Source organism: Labrus mixtus, chromosome 8 (assembly GCF_963584025.1).
Source record: "Labrus mixtus chromosome 8, fLabMix1.1, whole genome shotgun sequence".
Classification (NCBI taxonomy): Eukaryota; Metazoa; Chordata; class Actinopteri; order Labriformes; family Labridae; genus Labrus; species Labrus mixtus.
In genome coordinates, this window is record NC_083619.1 from 2967274 (window position 1) to 2991979 (window position 24706).

General features: G+C 40.4%; 2 protein-coding genes across 3 annotated transcripts in view; both read left to right on the plus strand.

Moving 5' to 3' along the window:
- The window catches only part of ttpa (tocopherol (alpha) transfer protein), a 9596-nt gene extending 732 nt beyond the window's left edge, over positions 1–8864 (plus strand). Inside the window, exons 2-5 of the mRNA XM_061043830.1 lie at positions 1873–2026; positions 4782–4975; positions 5145–5255; positions 6285–8864. Coding sequence (XP_060899813.1) covers positions 1873–2026; positions 4782–4975; positions 5145–5255; positions 6285–6533 — 708 coding nt within the window. The 3' untranslated portion in view covers positions 6534–8864. The remainder of the gene's footprint in view (positions 1–1872; positions 2027–4781; positions 4976–5144; positions 5256–6284) is intronic.
- A 10600-nt stretch (positions 8865–19464) lies between these two features.
- Positions 19465–24706, plus strand: part of asph (aspartate beta-hydroxylase) — a 33001-nt gene continuing 27759 nt past the window's right edge. The window contains exons 1-2 of one of the 2 annotated variants that reach the window (XM_061043841.1): positions 19492–19633; positions 21902–21950. In XM_061043841.1, coding sequence (XP_060899824.1) covers positions 21935–21950 — 16 coding nt within the window. In that variant the 5' untranslated portion in view covers positions 19492–19633; positions 21902–21934. Of the gene's footprint in view, positions 19634–21901; positions 21951–24706 lie in introns of both variants that reach the window. The other variant, XM_061043836.1, reaches the window with a different exon arrangement.

Genomic DNA, 24706 nt, shown 5'->3' on the forward strand with positions numbered 1-24706 from the left:
GACTGCAGAGCGAGCAGAGAGAGAGACCGTTATTAATCTCCTTTTTTAAAATAAAGTGATAAATGCAGAAGTCTTACCATAAAACTGGCTATGAGATACACGTGTATGAAACGGGAGCAAACAAAATACTGTTCAGGGAATAGCTTCGGAGGTTTAAAATGTAGGGGCGGCTCACTTCTGGGGCCCAGCTGCACAGAGGAGCCCATAGAGGTAAATAAAAACATGGTAACTGAAATGTTGTTTATCTCTAAAAACACAACATTACTTATTAAATCAACAGAAATACACAGTTTATTCTTTGTTTTTCAGGAAAGTAAAGCCTGTTGCAAAATGTAAAGCTTTTATGGTTTGAGCCTTTTTTTCGTGAAGTTCAACTGAACTGCAATGAAACAACGCAGCCCTGTGATTGGACCGCTGGATAGCATTGTATTTTCAGTAGAACAACCATTTTTCCTTAATTCTGCTGAAAGAAGAATGCCACAAGCCGGCATAGTCGGCTTCTGCTCGATATTTATCTGCTCCAACTCCTAAATAGTACGCTTGGTTTCAGTTGCCATGGTTACCTGTACACAAACAGGCAGAGAATGTGGCAAAACCAGAAAATGGTGATTTAACTATCATAGAAATCGGACTGCCAACTAGTGTTAAGAGACAGAGAATTTCAGAGCCAGGCAGACACAAAAGAATGTTATGCTCACAATGGCTCGGCCACTTCAGCAAAGCTGCTGTTGATTTGACACAGAAGTATAAACCAGGGATATTCTGGCTTCTATTCAGTTCAATTCAATAGCAGAAGGAGACAGATAAGTGCTGTCCCTGTGAACATACAGTCCTGATCATTCCATGAAATCAAAATGTAAAAAGCCTTTAGTGCTGAAAAACTTCATGAAGTCACTGTGAAAAAGTATGTATGATAGAAGGTTAACCTTTAAAAGACCAAAGAGTTGGGAATATTTGTTAATTGGGAATGAAGTTTCTGTGTAAATGGATAAATTAATTATGAGGTCTTTAAAAAGATTGAAAAGTGTGAAATTGATGAAAGTCTGAACATTTGTCCATTAATGTAAAATTCAATGGGACACATTTAAACCCTTTAATATATCTAAGTATGATATGAACAAGAGAGGTTATAACAATAATGTCCTGGATAATAATAAATGATGATATAATGATATGAGTACAGATGTTTAGAAGAACACATGCTGTGAATGCTACACTACCTCCCTCATTCCTTTAGAGCACATTCATGTTTGTGAGAGATCGGCTTTAACATTTCGGTTCATTTAAAAAAGTCTAGTTTACACTTTTTGAAAAATGTCCAAGCCCAAATTCAAATAACTGAAAGCTAATCCTGTATTTCCTTAGTACCTCGATTAACAATGAATGCACAAACAAGCCAAAGGTTTTCCTCCTGTTCTGTTGTCTTGGTCTGATTGTGAATCTGTTGTTATAAACCATGTCTTATGTCATGTCTAACTGAGTATTGTCCCATTTTGAGCTCAACATGAAGCCGAGCTGCTTGTTTTTAAAAAGCAGCTGGATTTCAGCCAGTTGGGTGTAAGCTCAGCAGTCTGTATCTTATTTGTGACGTGATGACACAACAACACACACTTACTTTGACATTTACAATTTTGGTAGCTCTTTGTATTTCCTGTTTTACATGTTAGCTGCAGGGAATTTAAATGTAATAATCTGTTTGATACCCAGCAGCAGGAGCATTTATTCTGAAAATTGATCTGAATCAACCAGTGGAAAGTTAAAGCACAAAACTTCTTTAATGGGACAGTTTTTTCATCCTGAGTCACATGTTACATTTTATACAGCAGAATCCTGAATTCACTAACGTCCTGTGTCTGCATGTTTCCTGTGCAGCTCTTACTAAACTACCAGCGGTGGCGGAGGGAAAGTCCTGAAATCAGCACCTGTCTGTCTCCTTCCTCGGTGGTCGACCTCCTGCAGACTTCCTATCATGCTGTCCTCCCACAGCGGGACCACAGTGGCAGCAGGGTGCTCATATACAGGATTGGTCTGTAAATATGTGTGTGTGTGTGTGTGTGTGTGTGTGTGTGTGTGTGTGTGTGTGTGTGTGTGTGTTCATTGCTCTCCTTTGATTTTAAATTATGCTAAGTCATGTGAACAGCGGAGGTTGATGCTAAGCTACCACAGACTTGGTTTTGATTTCTGTTTGGTCAGAAAAAGACGACCTAATGATTCCATCATACTGAGCTCCTGAAGGCTCAGATAAAAAAAAAACATCAATTAGCTTAGATTTACAAGCTAATTCATGCCCAAATAGCAGTTAGCAAACCATTTCCACTTCTTTATATCAAAGCACCAGATATCTTTAAAGGCATATCCTTAACGTTTGTGTTGATTGTTCAACTAGAGGACTTTGAGGCTGTCCTCCCTGAACAGAGCTTGTGACACCCTATTGTGTAGCCACAGTGATGTAATTTTCATGAAATGACATCCTCTTCCTCTTCTCTGAAATGTTACAGTATGTGTAGTCATTTGGATTGCATTAGATCTGTTTTATGTTATGAGTTATCCCCCATGATGTCAGCTACTCAGAATGGTTTCATCAGACCTGTTTCATACTCTTAATGTAAACACTTTTTTGCCTTTGTTCTGTGACACTGTCACTGTAAAGCATTCTGGGTGGATTATTATCACTTTCACAGCACCCGTCATTTTCATTTTGATTTGAATTTTGTCGAATGTATGAGTTAATACTGATGGACTCTTTACACAGCAGCCTCTACCATCAGTGTGTGAATGTGTATGAATGGATGAGTTAATACTGATGGACTCTTTACACAGCAGCCTCTACCATCAGTGTGTGAATGTGTATGAATGGATGAGTTAATACTGATGGACTCTTTACACAGCAGCCTCTACCATCAGTGTGTGAATGTGTATGAATGGATGAGTTAATACTGATGGACTCTTTACACAGCAGCCTCTACCATCAGTGTGTGAATGTGTATGAATGGATGAGTTAATACTGATGGACTCTTTACACAGCGGCCTCTACCATCAGTGTGTGAATGTGTATATGAATGGATGAGTTAATACTGATGGACTCTTTACACAGCGGCCTCTACCATCAGTGTGTGAATGTGTATGAATGTATGAGTTAATACTGATGGACTCTTTACTCAGCGGCCTCTACCATCAGTGTGTGAATGTGTATATGAATGGATGAGTTAATACTGATGGACTCTTTACACAGCGGCCTCTACCATCAGTGTGTGAATGTGTATGAATGGTTGAGTTAATACTGATGGACTCTTACTCAGCAGCCTCTACCATCAGTGTGTGAATGTGTATGAATGGATGAGTTAATACTGATGGACTCTTTACTCAGCAGCCTCTACCATCAGTGTGTGAATGTGTATGAACGGATGAGTTAATACTGATGGTCTCTTTACTCAGCAGCCTCTACCATCAGTGTGTGAATGTGTATGAATGGATGAGTTAATACTGATGGACTCTTTACTCAGCAGCCTCAGTACTGGAAATGCTTTATATAAAGGAGTGCACATTAGTGTGTCCTCTCCGCCTCTGTCAGAATGTGTTAATCGTTTATGATATACTGAGAATAACCTGCACAGTAAGAATGTCACTGGTACTGTTACTTTACTTCGGCTGTATAACCAGTTTACACTGTTATGAGTAAATTAGTAAATATTAAATTATTTATAACCACATGCACTTCATCGAATCATTCTGATCATAAAAAAGAACAATCCTCAGTGTACTCTGTGTTATCATTACTTACTGTTTTACAATCCTAGATCTCATGTATCTCTGACTTAGTGTCCAGGAACAGTACGTCACTTTCTTCAGTGAAAATGCAAATAATTCAACCTGACAACACAACCACCCCAGCACTCAATAGCAGACAGAAAAAGTAAGCAAGAAAACATGGTGGATCATTTATCAGGCACGATCCAGAAGTTTGTGAAGACTCAAACCAGAGCAAAAGCCGGTTCAACAGAATGAAATTAGTTTTTGGTTTCCTCTTCCTGGTTTACGTAAGAACATTAAGGCTGCACATGTCTACACTGGAGATCTGATAATGGGATAGTGTCAAGCACCTGAAAATAAAGATCCTGGGTCTTTGGGCAGAGTTTTATAAACATAGACCATCATGGTAAATCGCTAAAAAATAAAAAATAACCATAGTTCCAATACAGAGCATGAAACTCATGTGTAGTTAACAGCCTTTGCTCATTTTCAAAATCATGAAAATGTTCCTTAAAAAGACATCGTAACATGATGTCTTAACACTTTGTTTATCAGTGGAGGCCAAAAAATAACATTGGATGTAGCATTAATACTTTATGAGCCTAGTGATTAATATCATTCCCACTGTTGAAACCAACATCATCGCTTTTGATTTAAATTGTTGATACATATTAACCCTATTCAGATAAACACACTCACATTAGTATTCTACCATTATTCATAAATCAAAGCTTGGGATGCCTAAAGCATACTGGTTCGTGGATAGAGTCAGAAAAACTGGGAGAGAGAGAGCGGGACTCGCAGGAAAGGAGCCACATGGCCGACTGGAACTCGGGCCAACTGCCCGGAGGACTACAGCCTCTGTACATGGAGCATGCGCACCAACCACTAGGCCACTGGGGCCCCGTCTCTCCAAGACTTCTGACTCTATCCACCGTCCTATCTCTGTATAAAGGCGTTCAAACCAAATCAAAGCTGACTGTAGTCCATAAAGGACAGTCTAATAATGCACATTGTGTTTGTGTCTGCAGGGCAGTGGAACCCAAAAGACTGGACGGCCTTCCAGGTGTTTAGGATCAGCCTCATGACATCAGAGCTGATCTCCATGGAGACAAAGACACAGATGAAGGGTCTAAAGGTCATATTTGACCTACAGGGATGGAGTTTAGGACATGCCTTACAGGTTAACCCTTCCATTGCCAGAAAGATATCCTCTGTTCTGTCGGTAGGTTAAGCACTGTGCTCCTGGTTATAATGTTGGGTAATTAACTCTGTATATCGTCCCACGCTTCATGTGTGTGTGTGTGTGTGTGTGTGTGTGTGTGTGTGTGTGTGTGTGTGTGTGTGTGTGTGTGTGTGTGTGTGTGTGTGTGTGTGTGTGTGTGTGTGTTCAGGACTCTTTCCCCTTGAAGGTTAGAGGGATCCATCTGGTCAACGAGCCTATGTTCTTCCGGCCTGTCTTCGCCATGATTCGTCCCTTCCTTCCAGATAAAATCAAACAGAGGGTCAGCAGCCTCCTCATTCCACACACTCACACACTCACACACTAATCACAGATAGAACTGTCTTTGTTCTTTTAACTTTGTTTTCAACTACTCTATCAAAACTATTGGATCAGTATGTTTGTGTTTTTATTGAAAATGTTTCATAAAAACTTGTCAGATTTATGTTTTTTAAATTTTATTTAAGACAACAAATGTAGTAATTCATCGATAACTAGAGTTTTTTTGGCTGACTTTTAGGGCGCACTCCCACTAGGCAATCTGTACCGGCTCAAGCACGTTCAGTCAGTAAAGTTGCGTTCATGTTCTCTGTGTTCTCCATTCTAAGAAGGTGAAGTAAAAAAACAGCGACGCTAAAACGAGAATATTTGCCTTTATATCAATACTATGTGTAGTCAAACAGAGTCACGATCTGAACTAAAGAATGGAGAAGAACAAACTGGAGAACAGGAAACAGAATGCAGCAGGTTCATTAGAGCACGGAGATCAGAGTGGTCGCGGGCAGACGCTTTATGCACCGTGCAGCTGTCACAGGATACAAACATCACTCCCCCCCTCCTATTGACTCGAGGTGAATTCTCTGGAGAATATCCTGCTGTGTTCTAACATCAGCTCACACAGACTTGCTGCAGTAAAAAGTACTAGAGGTCTGGCAGGAAATAATGTCAATACATTTCAACTGGATTATGCAGATTGCAAATATTCTACAGGAGTACACCATTACATGTATTAATATTTATGTACAGAGGTAACCATGCTCAGGCTCGGTTAGGACTGGAGCAGTGTTAGTGCAGGCCAGCGGGGGACTTGGGACGGGTGATGATTGTGCTTCACCCAGGTACCAGGTACTGGGTCTAGTGTGAGTGCGATTAGTTTGAACAGACTTTGGGCGAATGAAGCACTTGAATCGACCTTAAAAAAACAAACAATAAACAAAATAACCATGGTAACCACTAGCTGACTGTTTCTGCTGAAGTGCTCCTTTCGGCGTTAAACCTACTTCTTCATTTGTTTCTACTTTCTCCTTTGTAGATTCATATGCACGGTTCTGATTACCATGACAGTCTATGCGACTTCTTCTCGCCGGATATCCTTCCTCCAGAATATGGAGGGGAGGGGCCTGGCATAGAAGAGGCATGTCAGGACTGGACCAATCAGCTTTTCCAGTCAGAGGAGCTCCTTCAGCAGATTGCGGCTCACCCAACGGGAGACATCTCCACAACTCCAAGTGCCCCATTGATTTCAGAGGAAGTGGACACTGACCATCTCTCTGAGTGGTGACAGATCACACATACCATGCTTTTTTTCTTTGGATCAAAACAACCTAGTGCGCTGTCTGACTGACTCATTTAAGGTCTGTAGCACGTGAGTACATTCTCTGCAAGTTGTTCACGTTGCAGCGATGCTTGCTGCCTGAGTCTTTTTATTTCTCATTATTATTTTGTAGACTTTCATCCTGTCAGATGTGTCAGGGGAAGGATTCTCCACTCAATATATGTAAACCTCGACGAAATGAAGTTGTAGCAAGGACAATACTGTTTTTTAGCGATTGATATAGTGTCTCAGGTGCTGAATGAGGATCCCCAAGTGCCCACAACTTGCAGTTTATCTTAAAACATCAGTTTTTCTGTGGTTGTCAGGTGATGTAAACGTGCATCATTTTGAAGAGATGGAAAATGAACACGCCCGTGCCGCAGCGCCACACATTGTTCATTGGTGGCTGCCACTTTGCTCAGCTCTTATGTTCCCTCCAAGCCTCTGTGCCAGTCACCTGACAGTGAAAACTAAGACTTGATAATGGATGGCTGGATGGCCACAACCACAAAGGCTAATGTTCCCAGATTAAATATTTTATGGTTCATGCTATTGGTCATATGTGTGGTTGTGGAATAATGAATCAATTGTGCCTCATTTGGAAGCACGTTAACCTTGTAGGCACATGTAACATCCCAAGAAAAGAGAAAAGTCTCCTGGTGCCATGACCCCAAACCCAACAGGAAGTCAACCATTTGAAGTAAAAATGTGTTATATGTTTGTATTTTTGGCCATTTACAGGGGACATACTTGAATGGAATCATCCCTGGCAAGTCATCCTGCCAATTACAAACTTTATACAGAAAAGATGTAAGCAGTGAAAGGTTTCTTCTGTCAATGGGCGCAGCCTTTAGGGGTTACCTAATCTGATAACAGGAGCTGGGCTGACTGTTATCTACTTCACTTAGTAGACTCACTTTTCTTAAGTACCTCATACAATTTTTACTTTAAAAAACCTGAGCTATTCCCTTCAATGCAGTGGCCACAAGAAATGTAATTTCTCAGCACTGTCAACAAGAGTGCCTTAGGTTGCTACTCAAAGCTTCAGCACTCCCTTACCTGTCGGTATGTTTCCAAAGGCCCATTCAACACTGGTTTAAAAGTGAATTTAGGCCCAAGCTGTGAGCAGCTTGAGGACCTTATTGGAACTGTTGTTTCTTTCTTTTCATTTTGTGTAAAGTAATTTGCATCCTCAAGAGTCCAAAGGTGAAACAAGAATCAGTATTATGAAATTTTGTATAACTTTATAATTTATATTGGGTCTTGGGAATGTTGTGCAAAATAGCTCCTTAGAGCCCCATACAGCATATTTACAAAGTGTACCTCAGCAAGTTTCATCTAGGCGGCAACCTCTGGTGTTGAAAAGTGGCTTCAAATGTCTGCTTCAAACACCAATGGGGGAGGGGGGGGGGGGTGTCACTGAGACTGTCTATGGTTTATACAGTCTATAATTTATAGAGTCTATAGTTTAACCAAGATATATGAAGTTTAGTCGGCACAGAGCACTCACACTGGTCAAATGGACTGGACTTTAGGGGGAAAGCGTGCTTGGGCACCGCACTGATTGCCTAATGTGTGTTCACCTTTAGTACGCCAACATAAACCCAAGTCAGCCATTTTTTGTGTGAGCTTTACTTGGAAACAAAATCATACTTATTCTGTCTCTTACAGAAATGATGCAGAATGTTGTATATTTATATGGATAATGCTACACTGTATGAATGTCATATCAAGACAGTTTGTATGTTCTTAAGTAAGACCTGAATAACTGTTAACAGATAAGGTGGACCTCCTGGGTGGATTGCCAGATGAGATACTTTCATGTGTAATAAACTGCTTGACTGTACAAAACATGGACGTAGTCTCAGACACAAGTTAGGGGATGGGCTGACAGTGTGATACTACTCTATCAGTCCATATGCTCAAACTTCCTTAAAACAAATCTTTGTGAAATCATGTGAACTTCATCCAAGAAGAAAGCCTCTGTAAGAAAGAGCGTGTAGCCAAACAGTAGACAGTAAAATGACAAGCACAGCAAACATCACTCCATAAGGACATTCATTTTATCAGCCAATCAAATGATCCCATTGGTTTTCTTTAGCTGAGTCTGTTAACAGTTTCAAAGTTTACTTCTTTTTTTTCATTTATTGTTACAACATTAAGTCGTTAATGTTATAAAACTTTACTATGTGGACCAATAATGTACATATCCACTTTAAACAACATGCTGTGAAAATGTATGATTAAATGTTCACAATAATAAAGAAAATGTTTTAGAGAATAAATGGATTTATTTGATGCTCTTTGTCACAGTTCTGTAAAGATGACTCCAATAATGAATACTAAGATTTCATACTTTGTTTGTAATCCATTCAAAATGTTTCTTCATGAGATGACTTATTTTTAAAGTAAATCTACTTTGCTGTTAGGCAGGTGAGACAGATCTGTGCTTATTAAAGGGTTAACAATATAAAAACTCAAAATGTAAAGAAATGATTAAGTCTTTGTGCTGTCTCAATTATTAGGGTATCTACTGGAATAGAGTGAATTCAGGGTGATTAGGAGTCAACTTCTGAATGGATTAAGACAGGGGACAGACAGACAGACAGACAGACATGCAGACAGACATGCAGACAGACAGACAGACAGACATGCAGACAGACATGCAGACAGACAGACAGACAGACATGTAGACAGACACACAGACAGACAGAAATAATGTGTTATTGTTTATGTCTAGCCAGTTAAAATCTGTCAGAAGATTGCTGATATTGTGGGTAGATATCGTTCTGTCTTTGGGTGTTAATAGTTAATGTTTATATATCTGGGAAAGGGTCTAGATAGAGGAGCGGCAGGACTGAATGTACTGGAAGCAGCAGTGGTCTGGTATGTTGTATTTTTGGGGGGATTTGGTCAAAGGTCATGAGCAAGCAATCATTGAGTAGTTGCCCAAGGCTGGTGACTCCTCTCCCACTCCAGGTTGGGGAGATGAAGGATTCATTGTTAGCTGTAAGGCTTGTTTTCAGGGTCTTTGGTTTGACTTTGGTTCGTCTATCTCAAAGTTTCTCTCTCTGTACACTGTACGGACCTTTGATCGGCGTTAGCAGGTTAGTAAACACTTCTATCAGCCCGGCTTCACCTTGTAAACATTATCTCCCCATAAAGTCTACAAACGCTGAGGATCAATCCAAAGTGCGAGTTCAACCATTGCTCATTTTACTTATGTTTTAATTCTATTTTGAATCTGGTGCACGGTAAAGTTCTTTTAGGTTAATTTTTGGGCTCTGATGTTTTTGTTTAGAGACAGGACAGTGGAGAGAGTCAGAGAGAATGGGGGATGACGTGTAGGAAAGGAGAAACTGCTCGCATTTGAACATGGGCTGGTTGGAGAAAGAGTCTCTGAACATTGGGGGAGGCACACTAACCACCAGGCAACCAGTGCCCCCCAGCTTTGATTTATTAATGTTTGAAGTAAGATAAAATCAATCAAACACAGTATTGATATATTGTGAGTACAGTCAGTGTGCAGAACGATGGTGCAGTTTGAAGTTTGTTAAAGGCTTGGCGATGAGCTCAGTTAGTGCATCATTTCTTTTAAATACTATGACTGCAGAAATGACAACACCAATAAGAACTGAGCTGGAGCAAATGAGATTAAGTATGAGATCATTTTATCACCTGTTTGTTTTATTTATTCACATTTCAACTTTAATGCATTATGTTGACTCCCTGTTAGTAGACTGAGAATCATATATCATTATCAGGCCTCTGCAGAACAACTTCACTTCTCTTTAAGCAATAGTTTAAATGTTATATCTCTTGCCTTGATATACCCTTTTCCTGTTTCATATCGTAGGTAACCTTTATTGACCAGCTGGGATTATGTGTCAAGATTTTTCTGTTGATGTGTTGCAATTCAACTCGATGAAATCCTTTCTTAACAGCTTCCTGTGTTCTTTCTCCATTGTGGCTGACAATCAGAAGTGACACAAACTGAGTTTCCTTTGAGGAAGGTGTGCACAAAACAATCAACACCCTTTGAACACTCACAGGTTTAGATTTGACATCTTCCTCCATGCCGTGGCCATCGTCAGGAAGCAATTACAGATGCATGACTGATGGCCAGTCTCCTCGACACAGCTCTGAGGGATTTGTTTTTTCTTTTTACAGTTAAAACAGGTTTTTTCCAAAATGTTGTACAAAATTATCCAAAAACCAGAAAGTTATTTAAAAGGGTAATTTTATCGTGAGAGAACAGAAAACAACAACAAAATAAGTCAAATGCACATACGGATAAAAATGTGACACACATCAGACATCAACCCAAAATGTGCAAATTTTGTAATGATAGTAGGAAACCCAAGGGAGCCCCATCTGACAGCATGCTACCAGGGGCTTTTGAACATGAAACCTGAGAAATAGAATGAATTTTGTCCTTTGACAAAGTAAAAGTGCACAAAGCCCCATTTTCAAAAAAAAACTATATTAATACAAAATATTGTTTCAATTGTTACAACATACAGATAAAGTGTTAAAGTGCAGTTCACAGTAGTCTCTACTTGACTTGTAAATAAAGATAACAGTGTATGTTCATGAGATGTTAATCATTACAGTCCAGGAACTAAACATTTGAGCTTTATTACTTTAACACCACCTGCCAGGGAGAGAGGGAACTGCAGGCATTTATTTAATTCATCTTTTGTATCCCTACAAACCCTGAATACAATAACGAGACATGCATACATACTAGCAATACCCAACTCCTTATTCGGCCAATAATAATAATAACAATAATAATAATAATAATAATAATAATAATAATAATAATATTAAAATGGAGCTATAGCGCTTTTCTGCATACTTAAAGACATTTAAAGAAGGGCCTGAGGGTTAAAAAACAACAAAATAGAATGACAAGGAGGAAAGAAATGTACCTACAAACCTAAGAGACCATTCAAAAACTGAATAAAAAAATCTATACATGTAGAGCACACAAGACAGACAACATTACAAGATACAAACTATGATTAAAATAAAGGGTGCAGATGATCATTTATGACTTCATGACTGAGCCCTGTTCAAAAACCATTCTAGTTAGATCAGTGGTGCCTGAAGGAGTGGAAACACTCTCCTTGCCGCATGCTACTGAAACAATTAAGACTGCACACAACACAATTAACACCTGTAGAGCATTTCTTATTTTACCATGCATCATCTAACAGGATTATGCTCAACAACTACAATAATTAAGGACTCAATTCTTACCAATGACATCTCTGTGGTCTTCTCTATAGTGATTTGAGCCTGTGAAGTTTCCCACTCTCACCTCCACTGTTGCTCACACACACACACACACACACACACACACACACACACACACACACACACACACACACACACACACACACACACACACACACACACACACACACGCGCGCGTGCGCGCACACACACACACACAGGACAGCGTCTGCCTCCCTGATAAATCAGCCTCTTACACACCTGGCTTCACTCAGCTCATTAGCTTCACACTACTTGCACCAAACTTATGGTGCTGCCCTTTACTGAGCAAACTAAACACAACAAGGCTGACTGTGCAGATAACTTTCAAGTATGTATAATGATTCAATTTAAACCACAAAATAAACATTTAAGTCTGAACCAGTAAAATGGGGATGGCCAATTAGATTTCAATGGGGGACTATGCCACTTCTGGCCACCCCTAAGGACACACCCCTGCTTATTAACTTCTTCTAAGGACTTAATGAAAAACTAATTTTAAGATTTCTTATCTTCAAGACATCGACATGCTCTTATGGACTGAATGATAAATCTGACAACTATCAATCCGTCAGTCTTTATTTGTATAGCCCCAATTTATTACAAATATTATCTCAAGAGCCGTTCTAACCCGTACTCTTTATTATATTATTTACAAAGACCCAGCATTGATCCACCATGGGAAAGCACTTTCCACCAATAAGCAAAGTAGCAGTGGCAAGAAAAAACTGTCTTTAACAGGCAGAAATCTCAAGCAGAAACAGACTCATGTTAAACAGCCATCTGCTGCGTCGGGCTGAGAGAGTGGGACATTTGCTATTTGTCTGCCATGAGTTATATTTATCAAGGTTGAATGGACAGGGGATATTTGACATGTCAAACACATGTAAGTGATAAGAGGGTAGTGTGTTCATGGGTGGTGCAAAGAGATAACCACATGTTCTCTTACCTTGGATACAAGGCCTTATAGTTTATGAAACTTTTCAACAACCACATGTGTGGGGAACAACCGCATTCCCTTTTTTAACTGCACCCACGACCACAGCAACAATGTGACAACTGTTAATCAGACAGATTTAAAGCTACTGTTAACTGTTTTAGACCTTGAATCCATATCAGAAGTCCACTTTGTCTGCTTTAGACAACAACTGAAGAGTCCAAATCTGCCCACACTAGTTCATGCAAGTTAAGTCATGTGGGCAGAAACATTTGGAATGTGATGGATATCTTTGACAACAGTTGTCTGTGATTAAACAAAATTATATGACAATGTTTTGGATGTAGAGCGATGGACCTGATCCTCTGTGCATAGTGAGGCTTGTGACTGTAAATATTACTGGATGGAGCCTGAGTGACGTCAACCTTCTGTTCCTGCAGGGGGCGCTGGAGGCTCATCGGCTTCAGCCGCCATGTTGGAAATGTTGTCTCAGTCTAACTTTCAGTCAACCTAACGACAGGCTGAGAGCTGGAGCTGAGGCGGGTTTAAAGCCTCCTGACAAACCGTTACACTGCGCCCACCTGACAATCAGGTCAGCTACACGCCTAAGTATGGATAACACGTTAGTTCCATTTACAGTCTGTGGTTAGTTCTAAAAAAAACTAAATCGACCTCGTACAGTGTGTGCCCATGATGACGATAACTAATCAGGCCTATTTGTTTTTTGTACTAGGCTGTAAACATGTTTATTTAAGCTGGACACTCGACACACTGCAGGATATTACACTTCCATTGCCTTCATTTTTCAACACCGGAGGATGGTGCAGACCCTTACATCAATATTTAATATCATGTTTTCACTGGTTTATAATAACCAGCAGCTCAGCCATGATATGGTTGGTGGGTCAATATCAGCACAAAGTGCTTTTGAGACTTCTTCATTCCCAAAAGAAAAGGCTGAGATTCTCCATTGAACTTCATGTTTTCTTAAGTAGACTGTAGGCTGTTTGTTTTCCATGGTGGTCAGGATCCGAAAATCATGTCCACTCTGTCATGGACAAATTCTAATTGGAGTAAATAGGCCTACATATCCATCGCCCAGTGATTATAACATTGACTTTAAGGTATCCAGTTCTCAACAATATATATTTTATTTTATTGGAACAATGTTTTGATAATAATAAAAATCAAACGCTTCCTATGACATCTGCGATAGTCAAACTTTTATTTCTAAATAGAACTAAAACTAAAAGACATTTGGTCAAACTTTCAGAGAATACTATTGTGACCTTATTATTTTATAGACGAGTCATATAAAAGTAATGCTTACTTATTTTAAAACATGATGATATCTTGACAACTTCATGAAAACAGTGGACATGACACGGCAGGGGAGATACTGACTGACAGTGACAGAGATGAGATCATGGGTTAAAGCATTTAATAGACACCCTGTTGACCTTTAGTTAAAACCATGGATTGTTGAAGCTGACTGCATGATGTTTGACAAATATATTATAATTAAATATTTCTAAATTATTTGGTATTAATTAATATTTCACTATGACAGGGTGGACATGTCAAGCTTGTCAACATTAAATTCTGAACACAATATGATGAAATGAGAAAATATATATGAAGATTCTTACTCTACTTGTTGTGATTCTTTTGATATTGATTGATTGATTGATTGATTGATTGATTGATTGCATTAGCCGTTTTTTTAAAAGGTGCAGTTATCTCATAATGACAGGTTGGACAGTAAGCTCAGGTACGACAAATGTTTGATGAGTCGTTCTATCAGAGAACTTATCAAGCACAATAAAACATAAAGTATTTTAATTTGATGTCATTTAACCACTCTATAAACTCACTGAAGTAAGCAGAGCAGCGTTTGAGACATGCCACAATCAAATACAATCATTCCAGACACTTTTCATTTTACTTATATATGTGTGTAAAGATTTTGCTATGTTTAATAACAGCTAAGAATTTAATTATTGTGCTAAGATGTATATTATATATGTGAGGGATTCTGACACCAAAGGCAATTTATAATAATTTTGACCCTGAGGCATCTTTTCAGAGAGACTGTCGTGTTAGAGATCAGATTTGAATTATTTTCAAACAAAACTTGTGCACAGCAAAGATGAGAAGGACTAAAAGACTTTCAGTCAAGATCAGAAAGTATATGTGACTGTGCACGAAGTTAGGAAATTGGTACAAAAATTTGGTTATATGGTAAATGACTTCAGTTTATAAATGTATTTTCTAGTCTTCTGACTACTCAAAGTGCTTCAACACTGCAGGTCACACCTACACATTCACACACTGATGGTAGAGGCTGCTGAGTAAAGAGTCCATCAGTATTAACTCATCCATTCATACACATTCACACACTGATGGTAGAGGCTTCTGTGTAAAGAGACCATCAGTATTAACTCATCCATTCACACACATTCACACACTGATGGTAGAGGCCGCTGAGTAAAGAGTCCATCAGTATTAACTCATCCATTCACACACATTCACACACTGATGGTAGAGGCCGCTGTGTAAAGAGTCCATCAGTATTAACTCATCCATTCACACACATTCACACACTGATGGTAAAGGCCGCTGAGTGAAGAGTCCATCAGTATTAACTCATCCATTCACACACATTCACACACTGATGGTAGAGGCCGCTGTGTAAAGAGTCCATCAGTATTAACTCATCCATTCACACACATTCACACACTGATGGTAGAGGCCGCTGAGTGAAGAGTCCATCAGTATTAACTCATCCATTCATACACATTCACACACTGATGGTAGAGGCCGCTGAGTGAAGAGTCCATCAGTATTAACTCATCCATTCATACACATTCACACACTGATGGTAGAGGCCGCTGAGTAAAGAGTCCATCAGTATTAACTCATCCATTCATACACATTCACACACTGATGGTAGAGGCCGCTTTGTAAAGAGACCATCAGTATTAACTCATCCATTCATACACATTCACACACTGATGGTAGAGGCCGCTGTGTAAAGAGTCCATCAGTATTAACTCATCCATTCATACACATTCACACACTGATGGTAGAGGCCGCTGAGTAAAGAGTCCATCAGTATTAACTCATCCATTCATACACATTCACACACTGATGGTAGAGGCCGCTGTGTAAAGAGTCCATCAGTATTAACTCATCCATTCATACACATTCACACACTGATGGTAGAGGCCGCTGAGTGAAGAGTCCATCAGTATTAACTCATCCATTCATACACATTCACACACTGATGGTAGAGGCCGCTGTGTGAAGAGACCATGAGTATTAACTCATCCATTCATACACATTCAAACACTGATGGTAGAGGCCGCTGAGTAAAGAGTCCATCAGTATTAACTCATCCATTCATACACTGATGGTAGAGGCCGCTTTGTAAAGAGACCATCAGTATTAACTCATCCATTCATACACATTCACACACTGATGGTAGAGGCCGCTGTGTAAAGAGTCCATCAGTATTAACTCATCCATTCATACACATTCACACACTGATGGTAGAGGCCGCTGAGTAAAGAGTCCATCAGTATTAACTCATCCATTCATACACATTCACACACTGATGGTAGAGGCCGCTGTGTAAAGAGTCCATCAGTATTAACTCATCCATTCATACACATTCACACACTGATGGTAGAGGCCGCTGAGTGAAGAGTCCATCAGTATTAACTCATCCATTCATACACATTCACACACTGATGGTAGAGGCCGCTGTGTGAAGAGACCATGAGTATTAACTCATCCATTCATACACATTCAAACACTGATGGTAGAGGCCGCTGAGTAAAGAGTCCATCAGTATTAACTCATCCATTCATACACATTCACACACTGATGGTAGAGGCCGCTGAGTAAAGAGTCCATCAGTATTAACTCATCCATTCATACACTGATGGTAGAGGCCGCTGTGTAAAGAGAACATCAGTATTAACTCATCCATTCATACACATTCACACACTGATGGTAGAGGCCGCTGTGTAAAGAGTCCATCAGTATTAACTCATCCATTCATACACATTCACACACTGATGGTAGAGGCCGCTGAGTGAAGAGTCCATCAGTATTAACTCATCCATTCATACACATTCACACACTGATGGTAGAGGCCGCTGTGTGAAGAGACCATGAGTATTAACTCATCCATTCATACACATTCAAACACTGATGGTAGAGGCCGCTGTGTGAAGAGACCATGAGTATTAACTCATCCATTCATACACATTCAAACACTGATGGTAGAGGCCGCTGAGTAAAGAGTCCATCAGTATTAACTCATCCATTCATACACATTCACACACTGATGGTAGAGGCCGCTGAGTAAAGAGTCCATCAGTATTAACTCATCCATTCATACACTGATGGTAGAGGCCGCTGTGTAAAGAGAACATCAGTATTAACTCATCCATTCATACACATTCACACACTGATGGTAGAGGCTGCTGACTAAAGAGTCCATCAGTATTAACTCATCCATTCATACACATTCACACACTGATGGTAGAGGCCGCTGAGTAAAGAGTCCATCAGTATTAACTCATCCATTCATACACTGATGGTAGAGGCCGCTGTGTAAAGAGAACATCAGTATTAACTCATCCATTCATACACATTCACACACTGATGGTAGAGGCTGCTGACTAAAGAGACCATCAGTATTAACTCATCCATTCATACACATTCACATACTGATGGTAGAGGCTGCTGAGTAAAGAGTCCATCAGTATTAACTCATCCATTCATACACATTCACACACTGATGGTAGAGGCTGCTGAGTAAAGAGTCCATCAGTATTAACTCATCCATTCATACACATTCACACACCACCACTGAAGCAGCAGGAGCAACTTGGGGTCTTGCACACGGTCACATCGGAGATGTAGCTGCAGGAGTTGGGGATTGAACCCTCGACCTTCCAGTTGAGAGATGACGACTCTACCAACTGAGCCACGGCAGCCCCCAAGTTAAAAATCACAAATCTGAGGTTGCTTTTTAAGACAGGACGGCGACCTGCTGCACGACTACACATACCAGCATCATTCTGTCTTTGTTGGACAGAAGTTTAAGTATGTTTTGTGTCTTGCTGCTTTTTCTCCAGACATAGATGTTTTGAACAAAGTTAACTTTCTCCTGTCTTCCACTTTATTGTCCATATAAAATATTTGTATTGGTGAGGTGTTTCCTTGTCATAGGTTGAGCAAGATGTCACAATGCAAGAAGTCACAGATTCCTACATATAAACATGTATTATGTATCGTGTGTGGGGTTTCTTTTATCACAGTTAAGTCATAGTTCATGGGATCTGTACAAATCTCTATTCTGTGTCCCCCAAACAAAAAGGTGTGGGCCCTTATCATATCTGTAACAATAACATGTTTTGCGAATGGAGGAAAATAAAGATAGATAGTTGCAACATACAATCAGAAAGTGAATAAAGCATGAGGTAACAAACGCTGCTTTACTTGTTTGTTTGCTTCGGCAGCTACAACAACCTCTTTCTAACACGAGAGTATAAAAACATAAAACATTGGAAGAATGTTCCCCATGGTCCCAGATTTCATCTTCTGTAGTTATAACTCAAAACCATGTATTAAACAGAATATGCAGGAGACGTGATTGCTAATCATGACATTTGTAACCCTGAAATGAACATATACAGGGAGACAGGGTTTCTAACAGTTAACATGGGGTCACATTCAACTCCCTCCCACAGATGCATTTAACCAGAATGCAAATTCCATTCTATTCAGCTGATTAGATCAGTCTCCATATACCTCAAATCACCACAGTGATAAGGTCCATTCAGCATGCAACTGTCGCGCCCACCCTCCCCCGGGGCTGTGATGTCTGTGAGCTGACCAAATGTGAGATAGGCGTGAGATAACCAAATGGTCAGCGCTCCTGTGTGCTGAAGGCTGTGTGCACAGATAGTTGTGCAACTAGTTAAGAATGTTTAATTGCAACCAAATGAGCAATATGTTTAAATATAAGCACACTTGTATTGTAGGTCTCCAGTGCTTCCTGAACAGTAGTATACAATAGTGATTTTTTTATAGGCCTAAAAGCTTATAGTTCTGTGGATTGGGTTATACCTCCATGAAACAATTTGAGAGCTTGATGATAGTTCATGAAAAACAATACACCACACTTATCCTGTTTTCAGGTGGACTTTTCATTTAGCTGCTTTTACAGCCTATATGGTGTATGGAGCTTTTAATACACCACAGCCATTATTAATGCTACCAGTAAAACCTGAGAAACTTGCTCTCGATGACTGGTGGAAATTAAGGATGACTTTATTTCAGTAAAGTGGAAGAGGTTAAGGCCTCTGTTTTGACGGAGCTGAGAAAACTGACGGTGTTATATATATATATATATATATATATATATATATATATGCATCTAGCATGCGAGATCCCTGGGCACAGAGCTACCATCTTGCCACGTTCGAGATGCAGAGGGGGCGGGGCAAAGATAAGACTGTCCACACGGCTGAATAAGCTCGACGCCTCTCGTATTCAATTGGTCTTGGAAATGCTCCCGCCCCGCCCACCTTTGCGCAGCGATGTTTCCATTGGTGGATAGAGCTGTCCGTCGAAAGGAGGCGGTGTTTCTCTGAGTCCGAGTTTTATGAGGCAGGAGGCAAAATTGTGATTTCTTTTTGACTGCTGCAAGTACAGCCCTCAGCCACCTCAGTCAATCGTCTGCTCTACCCTCCAGAGGTGAACCAGCCCCGGTAACCCCTGAGACTCGCCATGGCTTCAAAGAAAAACGCCAAAGTGCACGTAAAACCCAAAGGTGCGTCGCAAGCTTTTCTCTTTCTCTTCATGTGTGTTGCAGTAATGGAGATGCGTTAAAGCTTTAGCTTTCACTTGCAGGCCTCACAAGTTAATTAAGGGTCGGGCTAGTTCCATTCAGAGCTCCCGTCCTCCCCGTGGCTCAATTTAAAAATGTAAATTGTGCGTGCTACACGCTCAGTGCAAAGTGAGCTGGGTTAGCAGTCACGTTGTTCCATCTTGTTTTAATGTGCATGTTTCGCCTGTTGTATTCAAGCCCCATGTAGCCTGCGTGAATACGTCAACGCGGCACTTTGATATCTGCCGCTACGCAACAACGTCGCAACAAACGATTGAAGTGAAATGTATCAATGCTGGGCTACTTATTCATCATCTAACACGGTGGCAGTACTTTAGTGTTCATTGATATACCAGCTGGTAGTCTGCACTTCATGCTGGTTGACAATGGCGACTCCAGCTCATTCGGATTAGAGTCACACACCGGCTCTCACGACGCAAATAAAGTTAGCCAGTGACGGTGTGGCTTCATCAGAGCTGGGCGTGCAGGCCTCCCCGGGTCTTTAAACAGCTTTATTCTCAGATAACTTCAGGGGACATCGAGTTGTAGCAGCATTGTGAGTTGACTCAAACCAAGGGGTTCGCAAAGGCACCCCGCCCCCAACTCAGTCGAGTCTCTCTAAATGCTCACGTGTCAATACGAGATGCCGTGGGTGGGGGTTATACGTGGCTCCTGGGGGGGCTATAGGCTACGTACCCGGCCCCCAATGTATGCATTACTACCCACAGCTCCCTTTGTTTTAAAAAGCTCCGTTAGAGAGTCCAAACAAATGTTGCACAATGTGACGTGAATGTTTAATGACTTGACCTGCTGTTGGCTTACATCAACAAATACAATGCTACGCAAATAAGTCCTGTTTACACACAGTCCTCTACAGCCCCCTGTTTTAACGCCTGCTGCTGGGGTGGTTCAAAACGCACTAGGCTAATCATAATAATGTTGAATGTAGCATACAATTTCTTGCTTTAATATGTAGGTGCAAGAGTTGGTAACTTTGGGGCTCCTACGTGGCCGTGGGAATGATCCCATGTATATATGGATTCAAAGTTAAAACGCGATGTGTGACTCGGCCTGCAGCTTGAGTACAGTCTGTCCTTTACACACTGCACGGCACTGTGAAGTCCACACACACTTTAAATCAAACCATTTGAAGCACACTTCAAATATTCCTTCACAAAATTGAAACTGTTCTAAAGGGGGCTTTTGAGTGTGTGTGTTATCGTACAGACGTGCATTACCCGGTTCTTACATTTCCACACAGACTCCAGTAGTGGAGAGGGGGAAAGTGACGACGCTCACAGCTTCGAAAAAAAAGCGTCGTACCCATGATTGTAGCTTCATATGCCGAGTTCACACTCACACATATGTATCAGATCAAAGGGCAGTTTGTCGTTTAAAAAAACCCTGGGAACAAAATGTTCAGTTTTGTGCCTTTTCGTAGCCCCGCCCCCCACAGCCTTATTGCATGTATACACGTGTAGCTCAACGCGCTATGCTGGAGGTTATGAGACCAGCAGCAATAAGGAGAGAGAGGCTGCTCTTAGAGTGTACTAACTGACTTCTTGAAGAGGTCGGGATTTATCAAACAATATTTGTGAGTTGTGTTACAGTTACATAATGCACAGCAGCTCAGATTAGAAATGCTGACTGGATTGTGTGTCGACCATGACGAGTGATATTTAACTGAAGTGGTCTCTGACCACTGGGGGATCCTGACTCCAGCTTTGTGCTGCAGATCCTTTTTGATGTATGTCTGCCCGGGCTCTCTCAGCATGTTGTTTCTTGTCATTTATGTGGGTTAAAATGATTTTGACTTTTATATTTGTTGAATTTCTCACAGTAAAAGAGAAATGTTGGTGCATTCAATATCAGTTTATTTGAGTTGCATCCCATGATCACCAACACCCTTTGGCACATCAAATATTTGACTTTGCTCTCCTCATAGTGAAGTTTACAAGGAGAGTGTAAACAAAGGAAATAAAGTCAAGGTGATTAGACATGCCATAAACAGTTAGGGCGTATTTAGACTGACGTATCTGATGATAAGATGGTCCTATTATTAATCTGAAGACATGGGAAGGGACTTACATTTTGTCATTATTTCTCTTTGCTTCTCCCTTATATCTGGGCCGCATATTGTATTCCATAGCCTTTGTCTTTCCTTGTTTGTCCTTTTGAATCTTCTACTGTATGTATTATCTCAATCCTCAGGCCTCCCCCCTCCCTCTCCAAAGGGCTGGAAGAATGGAAAGCTCAAAGGGTAACATCCTTGTGATGCTGTGTTGTGTTCCTTGCATTTGCAGAGTGCCTTTTTATTAATGAAATCCCATAGATGAAAACATTTGTGTCACCATGCATGAAAGTGCTATGCTGTGTGTATCCGTGTCAAACATAATGTTCTGCCCTCCAACAAACCGCTCAGCACTCTTTCATTGTTCGTCTTACAATGTGTCATCATTGTAAGTATTGCTTTTGGTTTTGCAGGACTCCAGAGTTTTGTAGAACTGCTCTGTGATCGTTCTTTTTCCAGAAACAGTTATATATTGAATATTATTTGAATTAAGGATGTTACTAGCAACTCATTTCTGAGGCGTTTAAACAGACATTTTATTCTGACTTACAGACTAGCCCAAAAGTAAAAAAAAACAAAAAAAAAACACAGAAAATAGTCAAACACAATTAATTTAGAATGGTCTGTGGATAAATGATGTAATTAGCTTTGCGGAGTGTGGCTAACGCTTAGCAGTGCCTGCACCGCCAGACTTTGGTCCTCCCTGCAGGTCAATGTCATCATGCCTGTGCCAAAATGGAAGTTTTAAAGGCACAGTCACACTGGCAGTTTGTACTGTGCTGTACAATTGCCCCCCCCCCCCCCCCCCCCCCCCCCCCACTGCTCCAAGACTCACCAGGCCTAAGCACGGTTACCTCTTGTACATAACTTAGTAATACAGCATGCATGGCTTTATGTTATTATGAAGTGTGAAAAAAGGAGACGCGCAGTCATGTTAGTCAGATATAGACAGAACACTCCAGATGTCTTCAAAATGAAGGCTGTCAACGTCGCGTGCTTGTGCATGAACTGTACCGTGCCTGAACACGACACGGTGCGGTCACACTGGTCAAACAAACTGGACTTTAAGGGTGAAGCGTACTCAGGCACGTTACAGATTGCCAGTGTGACCGCACCCTAACATCCCACAGACATACTTACATTTTGATCCCAATTTTCTCCAGAACTGACAGGTGAGAATGTGTTCATAGCCTTCTCTCTTAAAAAAGATTACTCAGATTTTTATTGTGAAACAACCAGTAGTGCCAGCACACACGCCCCGACAGTTGGTAATTAGGTTCTGCCCTCAAAGTATTTAAGTTTCATCATTGTACGAAGAGCAATGCAGAGGCAATGGCATGCTGGCTGCATTAACTGAGTCCCATACTGGCCATAAACAGTTTACAGAAGTAAGAGGTAGTATGACACCAACCTCTCACTCTTGGACCGCCTGATAAAGACTAAAACAACAGCTGTAGTTCACTGTGATTCTTCTAGATCTAACGTGACTTTAGTAGAATTATCCAGAGTTTCAGAACTGAAAGTTGACCTTAAATTGTTCTTGATGATGTTTTTTTGTTGTTCAGCTTGGACTCAAACTGTTGATCCTTAAAGAACAGAGTTAGAGCTATTTAATACAGTCCTAATATTAAAAAAATGAATATTAGCTTTATCTAGAATCATCAAACCTACAGTTGTGTCTCCTGAAACAAATGCTTCTTTTTTCTTTTGTTAGTTGATGTCAGTTAACAAACTGCTTTGAGATGCTGTAACATCACAGTACAACCAGACGCAAGAAAAAATATTGGAAATAGAATTTTTTAACATGAGATCAAAATCACAAACATTTTTTATCATATGGCTCTCCTCTCTTGATGTTTGCATGCAGGCTGGCAGCAGTGAGTAACCATGGTTACAGGGATGTGCCGTCACTTTGAAGCGTGCAGTATAATTTAATACATGAATAAAATTCTAAATAGGCTCCATTGGCTTTAAGTTGATACAGTAAAAAATATTCTAGTAATTTGATACAAAACAACAAATTTAACTAAAATGTCAAAAACGAGAGAACGGCTTTTATAAAAAATATCCAGTCCAGTGGTTTTGTAAATGTATAAAGATACATTCTCTCCAAATATAAGATGAAAAGAAAATAAACAGAAGTCAGACAATGATACAGAAGAATTCACCACACTGCAGAAAACTAAGAGTTAATGCCCACAGAGCCCTGCGCACTGGATGTGTGTCGATCAGCTCACTTGTTATCAACTTTTTTTAAACTGGCATTTACCAAGTAGGTGTGGCTCAGGATGCAGGTGGTGCTGCTTAACTTGTAGTTAATGTTGTTTTTTTAATAGTTAATATGTTGGGCTGCACCTTCCTCTGTAGTCTGTATGTTCTCCTGCTTTTTCTTTATCAACAAGTAGAGAACATCTTTCATTTACAAATATGCAGTTAACCTTAACTACTAAAAGTTTCTTCTCACATAAACCTGCCCTCCTTCTCCACACTCGGTCCTGCCCTCCTTCTCCACACTCGGTCCTGCCCTCCTTCTCCACACTCGGTCCTGCCCTCCTCTTGACTCTTTATCACAACTGCATAAACAAGAAGAGAGAAGTGGTGGCGCAAACAGATCCACAATACCCTACAGTTTGATGCTTTTTCATCCCAGTTTATGCCGTTGCTACCGCTGAGTGAATGTTTCAATGCAGCGTGGTTCAGTTCTCAACACTTGTGAACATTTCTTTATATTATTTAATGCCTTAACCTTCTGGGTTTCTGCTCCCGCCTTTTTCCAAATTGTACCTTAAAAGATGTTTGGCTGACTGTTATACTGTCCATCACTGAAACTCTAAATGAAGTGTCGTTATGTGCACAGTCAGAGTTGATAAAAGTAAACATTCCAGTGGGTACAAGATATTCAAAGTGAGTTCTTTGCCTAATGTTTACTCATGAATGGCTCTAAA